Source organism: Tachysurus fulvidraco, chromosome 6, assembly GCF_022655615.1.
Source record: "Tachysurus fulvidraco isolate hzauxx_2018 chromosome 6, HZAU_PFXX_2.0, whole genome shotgun sequence".
Lineage (NCBI taxonomy): Eukaryota > Metazoa > Chordata > Actinopteri > Siluriformes > Bagridae > Tachysurus > Tachysurus fulvidraco.
Genome location: NC_062523.1, coordinates 21,786,026 through 21,796,145, shown reverse-complemented (window position 1 = coordinate 21,796,145; position 10,120 = coordinate 21,786,026). Strand labels below are relative to the sequence as shown.

Sequence of the window (10,120 nt, the reverse complement as noted above, 5' to 3'; positions counted from 1 at the left end):
ATATATATATATATATATATATATATATATATATATATATATATATATATATATATATATATATGCCACGCGCTTCCCTAAACAAATAAAAGTTCATTCTTAGGGGGATGTTTTTAAATCCCACACAGGAAAAGAGAGCTTTTACTTACACTTTAGCTCTAGTTCCACACGGTCCCATTCCAACACGGTTCAAACTTTATCTTGTCTACTTCTCGCTTGAAATGGCAAATAACAGGGCGGAAGGAGCAGAAGGAGTGTAAAACTTCTGGGATTGTGTGCGTCTCCGCTCAAAGCCCTGCAGCTTAAACGTTATAGACCATTCTTCCCAAGACCATTTCTTCCCTCTCCGCAGGAAACACAGGATCTGATCCAAGTTCAAAGTCACGTCTGCCGACCTCTCTAAGAAGTTCTTTATTTCTCAAGGAAACCACAAAACCTTTCCCCCCTGCCATGGGTAGGGGAAAAAAGAAGAAAAAGAAATTAGTTAGAACGACGACGTATTCGGCCTGGGGCAGCAAGTCGTAGTTTCTGTTTTTCTCTTCCCATAGTGGGGAAGAAAATAAAATGCTGAAAATTGTAAACCACAATTTTCCCAACGTCCAAACAGAGGTGGTAAACTCAAACAGGCATGGTGACCATCACACCCTCCCTTTAACCATATTCTTACTGTGCTGAGGTAATATAAAAATGCAATAAATATGTAGTTTTAGTGTGACAGCACCACTTTACACACTACAACAAAATATGCCTCCGGTTTGACGTTATCAATATGCTGACGCTTTGTTGGTTACTTTCAATGACCTTGGAGGTTTTCATGGGTGTTTGACCTCCGGCCTATAAAGATCTCATATGTGGCCCCTTTCACCTAGTAAGTATTACACTAAAGATATATTTTGTATAATTATGAAATGGCGTCCAAAAGGTAATTTACATCACATTTTACTCAATAACCTATGCATGTAGTTACTTAATGTGGTCTAGTAATAGGTTCTCTCTCTCTAACGCGCGCGCACACACACACTGACACACACTGACACACACTGACACACACACACACACACACACACACACACACACACACACACACACACACACACACACACACACACACACACACACACGGCGTATTCGTATTCTGAGATTACATTTTGTGTATTGTCTTATCTTTTGAATCTTTTGGTATTGACCTTTGAAATAAATCAGTTGTTTCAACGAAGGAAGCTCATTATAATACGTTCATACCTCAGTTCCTTACATAAATTGTTTTACATCGCTAATAGATATCAATAAAAAGAATAAGAAGAAATCAAAAGTAGGCCGCATGATCAGTATCATAATTGATGTTAACGTGACTGATTAATTGCCAGTTACCCAAGCCTTACATCCAAAATGCAACTTTTTTCATTAATTTTGAAAATTTAATTGTAAAGTCATTCGTCAGTCATGGATTTGAAAGGTTTTGAACCTCACCTGTAAGGACCCAAAGAATCTCCCGACCTTTATTTAGTCGAAGGATTGTATTATATTTGATCTGAAATACGCCACTAAGGTTAATACTGCCTAATTATTATCATAAATCAATTTTGCAATGATTTTGAATCAAGACCAATTAAAGCGATAACAGATTCACTCCCTGTGGTGTTCAACAAGAACCTAAAAAGGTGTGTATTACTATCATAAAGTTCAACGCACTCTCTCACTCTCTCACTCACTGAGAGAGAGAGAGAGAGAGAGAGAGAGAGAGAGAGAGAGAGAGAGAGAGAGAGAGAGAGAGAGAGAGAGAGAGAGAGAGATTTTTTGGAAATTAATTTACGTGTGTTTTTAGCCCAAATTGTTTATTTATATATTTAAATATAATTAAATGTATTAAAGATAAACTTACAGTATTAGTCACGTAAACAGTGGCAGTTTTAAACATTTTTAACATTTTCTGCCTTATAATATACAGTATTTTTTCAGCCTAAAATATAATGGAATTGAACGTTACTGAGCAATTTAGGGTTGTTTTATCTTGTGGAGCGTTTCTTTCTGCCATTTTCTTTTTATCGTAGACGTTTGGTAAATAAATGTGGGCTTAAAAATCATAGAAAGGGCTTTAATAATGATTATGCAACAAAATGCACTAGAATTGAAATGACAGAAACATCCCGTGCAAATTATATGTTTTTATTTTAATCTCCGAAACTAAGCTTTAGTTTATTTATGTATGTATTTGCTTATTTATTATTTATTTATTCCAGAAATATATATACAGTTGAAAATATAGATTCATTTAGTTATTAATAAGTAGCCTACATTCACCTGTCGATTTAGCAACGTGTTGTGCATAATTTCTTAGATTAAATATCGTAGCCTAGTAAAAACAATAAATAAATAAATAAATAAATAAATAAATAAATAAATAAATAAATAAATAAACAAACGGTTTTTCTGTATATAATACGCCTCTGTCTACATTGTATGTCCTGGTAAACAGCGCCTTACACACAACTTTGTGAGTACAACTTTTTGGAGTCGACAGCGGTGAAGGGAGTGAGGGGGCGGAACCCCGCTGAGCCTGCGCACTGAAAGACAGCCAATCGCTTCGCTCCTTTAACTGCCAGTCACCGAAATCTGTCCAATACCCGCAGTGCCATTTCTAAACTGTATTCCCCACTGTGTCCTCCAACTGTTGTAGGTTCTGCCAATCGCTTGAGGACAGAGTGGGAAAAGGAGCAAGCAGAGTTAGAGGCAGGACAAAAGAAGTTATATAGATGGCTATATGCATATATTTTAATGTTTTAGAAGGCGTGTAGTGGAAAAAAAAAAAACAAAAGTAGCGAATGTGGACATGACGGTGTAGATATGGAGCCCTCTTTGAGCAAGAGGAATTCGGCGATAAGATTAGCGGATTTGGCAGCGACTCAACCCCTTCCTCATCAGAATATGACAGGCTTCCCGGGGATAGGGGGGCATCACCCTCACTCCCACCATGCCCACCTCCACCCTGGGGAGATGGGCAACGACCCTGGAGTGGCTCTCACTCCATTTGGACCAGAGCACATGGCACAGACAAATGCTCTCAAACTTAGTCCATCGCAGCACATTCAAAGCCATCCCGAAGCCCAGACCGCGGCATCCTTCCCGTCTTCTCAGACCACAGTTGGTTTCCCCGTGGCTCACCCCCACTCAGGCTACGCAAGCAGCAGGGACTTCATCCTCAGGAGAGAGCTCTCAGCCTCTGCTATGCATGCACTTGGCGACCAGCATAGTTCCGCCTCCTCCCCTCATCACCATGGCATGTTCATTTCCCCAACAGGTGCTTACGGGCACACGGAAGGTGGTGCCCATCCACTTTTCACGGGACTTCACGAGCAAGCAGCCCCAGGTGCCCATCACCATGCTCTCAACGGACAGATGCGCCTGGGTCTTCCAGGGGACATCTACGGCCGGCCAGAACACTTCGGCCACAGGCCCGAGCACTATGGACCTTCCCTTCACGGCTACAATTCCATGAACTTAAATGTGAACCTCGCTTCAGCCCCTCATGGAGCCACGGGGGCGTTTTTGAGGTACATGAGGCAGCCCATCAAACAAGAGCTGATCTGCAAATGGATTGACCAGGAACAAACGTCTAAGAAGCCGTGCTCGAAAACTTTCAGCACCATGCACGAGCTGGTAAACCACGTCACGGTGGAGCACGTCGGCGGACCCGAGCAGAGCAACCACGTATGCTTCTGGGAGGAATGTCCGCGCGAGGGCAAGGCGTTTAAGGCAAAGTACAAACTGATCAACCACATTCGAGTTCACACCGGAGAGAAACCGTTTCCTTGCCCTTTTCCTGGTTGTGGAAAAGTCTTTGCCCGCTCGGAAAACCTAAAGATTCACAAGAGGACTCACACAGGTCAGTGTAGCTATTCGTCATTAGCCTTGACTGAGAGGAACAGAAGTTGTTGCATAGTTAGCAATGGTGATTTGTATTAGTCCAAGCGCTGTAGCACATACTATGATTAATAACATACTGAGCGGTGAAATCGCGTGCAGCTACTAAGACATAGTTAATCTTTTGAATCGAATAAACTACTTCTTTCTACTTATATATTTAGCCAAAGCTAGATTTACACATGGAGATGGTAAATTATACGGATATAAGTACGGTTATGTTACTGTGGTTTGCAGCTTTATGGTGTACTTTCTGCATCCAAGAATGGCTGTTCCCCATTTTAAAGTGTAACTCGTATCTAAACGTTTCAAGTGTCTTAGGCTTTTGAGGCATGGCTTAGTAAACAAAGAGGTAAGGCTTACTTTTGGAAAATATTTTAATATGCACACGTATCAGCATAACAAACTGATTCGGTTGTGTCATTCTCTCTAGCTTTGTTGATTTAGGCCAAAGATACAATGGCATTGGACAAAATATCAATCATGTAGTCGAGAAGTATAGATCCACATTATCAAAACCTTAATCATTCATTCATGTTCAATAACCTGCACAGTCGCAGTGCCAATTTATTGCATCACTAAATAAATCGGGTTTAAGATTAATAGTTTATTTCTCTGACATTTGAATGCTAAACCTCACAACAGGGCATGCTGTTAACTAATAAGGCCACGTTATTTTTCAAGAGTTTATTATGTTCCAGTCTATCTAACAGTCTCTACCTCAGTGGGTTTAGGTGAGATTAGTAATGACATGTTCTTGTTAGAGCGTTTGAAATGTAGTGTGTTTATTTTGTCACTAACACTGCTAGGAGGAGCATGTGCTATCCAGATTAGGCTATGACTCATAAACATGTTTACAATGACATGTATACGCAGTGGCTACAATTTTATCTTTCTTTATGATTATGGTTTGATTGTTCAAATGAAGTTAAATTGGGCTTCATTGAAACAATATTACATTGCAAAAGCTCATGTTTATGTTTAGTGTCATTATGGGATCAACCATTTCCTATAATCCTGTTATTTTGTGTGCTCTTTGTATAATTTAGGTATGAGGCCTGATTGGCAGACTCAGCTTAAGTGACTGCAGTGTTTTGCTGCCAGTGACGCAAAGATCAATATCACTCACCACGTTGTTTACAGGCAAAGAAGGGGGAATTATGGGGCACCCTCGTGCTATTCACAGTCTCTGGGGATGTTATGCTAAGTAACAAAATAATTTAGTTTGGAAGTGATATGTTGATGTGTAAAGAGCTATACGCATCACCAAGCAGCGTAGTGCAGATGAAAAGTTACTGCATGAAGGTGGCAGTCATAGCACGTGTGCTGAGTTTTCAGCTGACTGCTACAGTATACTGTATGTACTTTAGAGACTAGAGAGTACCAAAAGGAGAGGTAGAGTTTAGTAGCCTTTTTTGTGTGGTGTAGTAAACATAAATATTTCACTTAAATACACTGTGTAAACTTTATATATTTCAATCATGTAATCTCTGCTATATTTGTTTTATGTAACTGAATATTTATGGTTCACCAATAAACGTTGACAAAATATTGCATAATGATAATGGACTACTGCATATTCCAGTTATTTATGGAGCAGCATATATGATGCATATATTATTTTATTTTCCTTGCAGGTGAGAAGCCTTTCAAATGTGAGTTTGACGGCTGCGACCGAAAATTCGCGAATAGCAGTGACAGGAAAAAGCATTCCCACGTCCACACCAGCGACAAGCCGTACTACTGCAAAGTGCGCGGCTGTGACAAGTCCTACACGCACCCGAGCTCACTGCGGAAACACATGAAGGTGCACTGCAAGTCTCCTCCGCCCCCTTCCTCCAGCTCAACCGCCGCGTATCATTCCTCCTCTGCGGCGCTCGGTGACGCGCTCGCGCCCTCCACAGAACCACAACGGAGCCGCGCCGCCAACCTCTCCCCACAGGTCACCAACCTCAATGAGTGGTACGTATGCCAGGGCAGTGCTGTCCCCAACAATCTCCACACCCCCTCCAGCGATGTGCCAACCTCCGAATCCGACGAAGAGGACTCTTTTAGACATTCAGACCCAAGGACGATGCTCTGATATGAAGCACAAGGGATATGTTTATGTTGCATTCCTCTCACATACTGTTTTTATACATCTGTAACATCATGTGCTTGAGGCGCAAAAGTCTACTAAGAAGTGTTGGTGAAAAAAACACGCAACAGCGCCGCGGATGTCAGATGGTGAAGAGCATGTGCCATCAGTCCATACCCTACCCATATTACCCTTATTACCCAACACTACCCTGCCGTATGCCCTTAATCTGCGCATAGCACGTTTATGTACCACATGACCCTATTGCATACTGCTCAACGCATTAATAACTTCGAATAAATGTGTTTGACAGTGTTTTTTTTTAACTAAATTATTTTATTTAATAACATAAATGGTGTGCATCTCATCAACAAAAAAACGGGATCATTTCACAACCTTTGTTTAAATTTTGGACCAAGATATTTCCTGCATTGCCGAAAGGACTGTGTGGGCTTAGCTGATTAAGTCATATCCAGCCTATTAAGTGACACCGACATTGTTCAAATCAAACAATAACCGGTGATTGATGTGTTTGTATCAATGACTGAACAGTTTTCTATAGCTTATGCTTCTCCCCAGAGGTCTTTTATAGTGACGGACTGATGAATATCTGTGGGGCGTTTGTCCTTTACCAAGTGTTTCTTTAATGTAAACATTCCCGATGTTCTTGCAGTGAGAAACATGTGCAAACAGGCAAGTTGATCACTTCTAATACGTTAGTGCCATCTTAAAAAAAAAGGGTACTAATCTGTTACTTTATTTGTCGCTGTTACTTTATTTGTACACGTTAACTTTTGTACATTTAATATGAATCTCTCACCCAGAAATATGGATTTAGTGAACACAAAGTATTTTATGTAGCAAAAAGATTTAAGGTACATAATTGAACCCTAAGTACCTTTCAGAGTAAAGGCACATAGGCTATATGCACCTTTCTGGGTTAAATATACATATACATAAAGGTGTACACTTGTGGGCATCATCCAAGTGACCAGTACCTTTTTTTTTACTGAGGGAAAGTGGCTTATTCTATAAATTGTTCAGTATTTGTTTTAAAATTTATACAATAACTGTGGACGGGAGATTTTTTTCTGTGGTATTTAAGGACTATTTAGACTGTATTTTATGCAAAAAATCCAATGTAACTCTGATTTAAGAGTACGAATATGTCCTCTGAGACCCTAAATTATGTCAAATGGACGGGCTTGTTCCCTGACGGATGTGTAAAAAGGCCAGTAGTGTCGATGCTTGTGAATGTTGTGATAACGTCCCAACCAGTTTTGTACATTGTAATTTATTTGCTGGTAATAATGTTTGGTCTGGAATTACAGATACACCAAAGAAAAATATGATTAATTTTGGTGAAATGTAGTGATTTTTATCGTGTTGTGTAAAAAAAAAAAGATTTTACTTGAATAGACTTAGTTATGTGTAATGTGAAGAGTCCCTCGCATGCCCTGTGTAGTAACTGTGTGTTTTTATTGCGGTGCATGGTGCTGTTAATTGTGCTGGGGGAAAGAGTGAAGAGGATTTTCGAGATTTTTGGTGTTCGTGATGAAATTGATATGAATAAATTTATGGATTTAAAAACATGGCAACTATGATCTATGATATTTTCAAGTGGTACATTTTGTTTCATTTTATTTAAAAAAACACATCATGCTTATAATAAATGTGTGAAGCTTTTGCTAACTAATTTTCTAAAAAAAAAAAAAAAAAGCATTTATTTATTTATTTATTTATTTATTTATTTATTTATTTATTTATTCGTTTGTTTTAATCAATTTAAAAATTGTCTTACAGACTAAATACACAAGTAATGTATTGAAATAAAGCCAGAATAATGCCCTATTTTAATGACATAATTTATAGCATATAGAAAAAAAATATTTGATATACAAATGATTAAATAGGCAATGGGGATTACACAGACCAAATTACATATATTACCAAATTTATATTTAAATTGTCTTAAAATCTACTGAAATTTTGTATGTTTTCTTCTGTTATGTAAGTTATGTTAATAAGTTATCAATCCATTCTTCCCATATCTCTGCTAACTGAAAAGTCTATAGCTGATCAGACGTGTATCTTATAAATAGAGGCACGATCACCAAAGCACAAATCAGTCATGGGAAACATAGCACAAAAAGATGTCTAAGAATAAAGGGAATTTTGCCTTGTGAATATGAAGCCCCCATCCTTCACCCTAGCCTTATTTCCTTCATTGAAACGTGCTATAGTACACTTTTCAAAGTGCCCCCTGTCCACACTACAGAATCTGAATCGAGTAACTCCAGTCCTGCACCACTTCAAAGCCAACAAGGCTTCAGAGCCAAAAGCCTTTTGGTGCTTTGACACTCTTCATGGTGCCTTAGGATTTCTATGGCGATTGCATGGACACTAACATCCGAATATGTTCCGTAAAAGACCAATTAAACTGCCTGTAAAAGGAGGATATTCATCACAACCACAGAATCTTCAAAGTTTGTTTTTCTCCCCAAAATGTTTAGTTATGTATTGCCAAATGACAAATAAAACAATGTCTTCTGTGTAAGAAAATTTCAAGCATACTAATTAGGCAACAATTTAGGTATACCATGGAATAAAATTGTGTAAGCAAAGTGGCTGAAGAAAGATAGTCACGTCTTATATATTTACTATTTAACCTCTTGCATTGGACTAGTGAAAATGAACAAACCTAGATACCACATCTTTGAGCAGGTGTATCACCGATGGTGTGAAGTTCAAGTGCACTTTGGGGGGGAATCCCCACTCCCTGCCTCCCTGGTCCCTCCTTCAATTTGAAACCCTCTATTAAGATACAGTTGCACTGACCTTAGTCTCATGCCACGTTAGCGCAAGTCAATTTGCATTTCACCAGAACCGCTCTCATAAGTTTGTTCCCAAACTTCTTTAAAATCCCATGGCTATATTCAGGTTTAATTTGAAACAAGCGTAGTCGTGCGGCTCAACTTTTTTGTGCTCGAACAACTATGGGCCAAGTGAAAGAGTGATCTTTTATTTATTTAAAACAAGTGTCCTATGAATGGGGCAAAATAAACACGATGAAAAATAATCAAAGAGACGGAGTGAGAAAGGGGGAAGTTCATAAAAGAGCTGAAGCAGTCGCTGCTGAATGGGAGACGCTTTGAAGTGGAGCTGATTATCTGAGGAATACTTTTAGGTTGTCCTAACGACGGCGTTGAATCGAAAAGCTGCTTCTTTTGTCGACGATTTGCTCTCCTGCCCGTGGAAATCACTTACATGGGCCACGTTAACATGCAGCCTGCAAATCAGTAACTGTGCGAGTCAGACTTGCAGACGCCACTTGTGAAAAGACAAAGCCGAAAAGGACTGTGAAGACGCAGCGAGATCTCTTCCCATCTCGCCTTTATTAGACAGAATAAGCACACTGGAGGAGCTCGTGTTTACTGTGCTTTAGTCCCATTTCACACCACCCCTTTCACATTGCATTTAACATGGACCCGAAGTGTCGTAGACATTTTGCACTTTTGAACTTTTTTTTTTTTTTGTTGAAGTGAGAGTTTAAATGGCTCTAACACTCTCAAGCTTATAAATGAACCGGGTGACAACAGTACACACATTCACACACATCTTAATGGCAATATGAATAAAGTGGAGTTTGTCTAAGACATAGGAAGAGAGAAAAAAAAAGTTGCAAGATATTGTTACAGTGTTTGTGCATGGACTTCTTGCGGGATCTGGTCCCTGGGGGGTTCGTGCGCAATGGCACCAAGTCATTAATTACAAGTACACAAAGCCTACCATTCAACATTGAAAAAAAAATGGATGACTAAAATAGAACGATTGTAGATTTTTACCTCTAACTCCACCTACACAGAGACATTAAGTAACCAGAGCACCTACAATTAAAGAAAACACACATAAACATTTCTGCTCACCACATTGGGTTCTGTGTGAATAGTGTGTATTAAACAAGGTCTTCCATACTGTACAACACTATAAAATAATTCAACAATTTCTTCACCACGCCTCATAATTATAATTTAAAAGAGGAATTTGAGAAGGCTAAAAAAATTCTCTGTTTCTCCACAGAAGCTGTTAGAAAGATCCGAGAAAATGGGCACACGTTCCTTA

The 10,120-nt window shown here is 39.1% G+C and overlaps 1 protein-coding gene across 1 annotated transcript; it reads left to right on the top strand.

Annotated features, from left to right (window-relative positions):
• The first annotated feature begins 2,458 nt into the window (after positions 1 to 2,458).
• On the top strand, positions 2,459 to 7,622 carry zic5 (zic family member 5 (odd-paired homolog, Drosophila)). Its single transcript, XM_027165996.2, has 2 exons — positions 2,459 to 3,883; positions 5,559 to 7,622. The coding sequence occupies exons 1-2, from the start codon at positions 2,845 to 2,847 to the stop codon at positions 6,002 to 6,004; spliced, it is 1,485 nt and encodes a 494-aa protein (XP_027021797.1). The 5' UTR covers positions 2,459 to 2,844; the 3' UTR covers positions 6,005 to 7,622.
• The last annotated feature ends 2,498 nt before the right edge of the window (positions 7,623 to 10,120 follow it).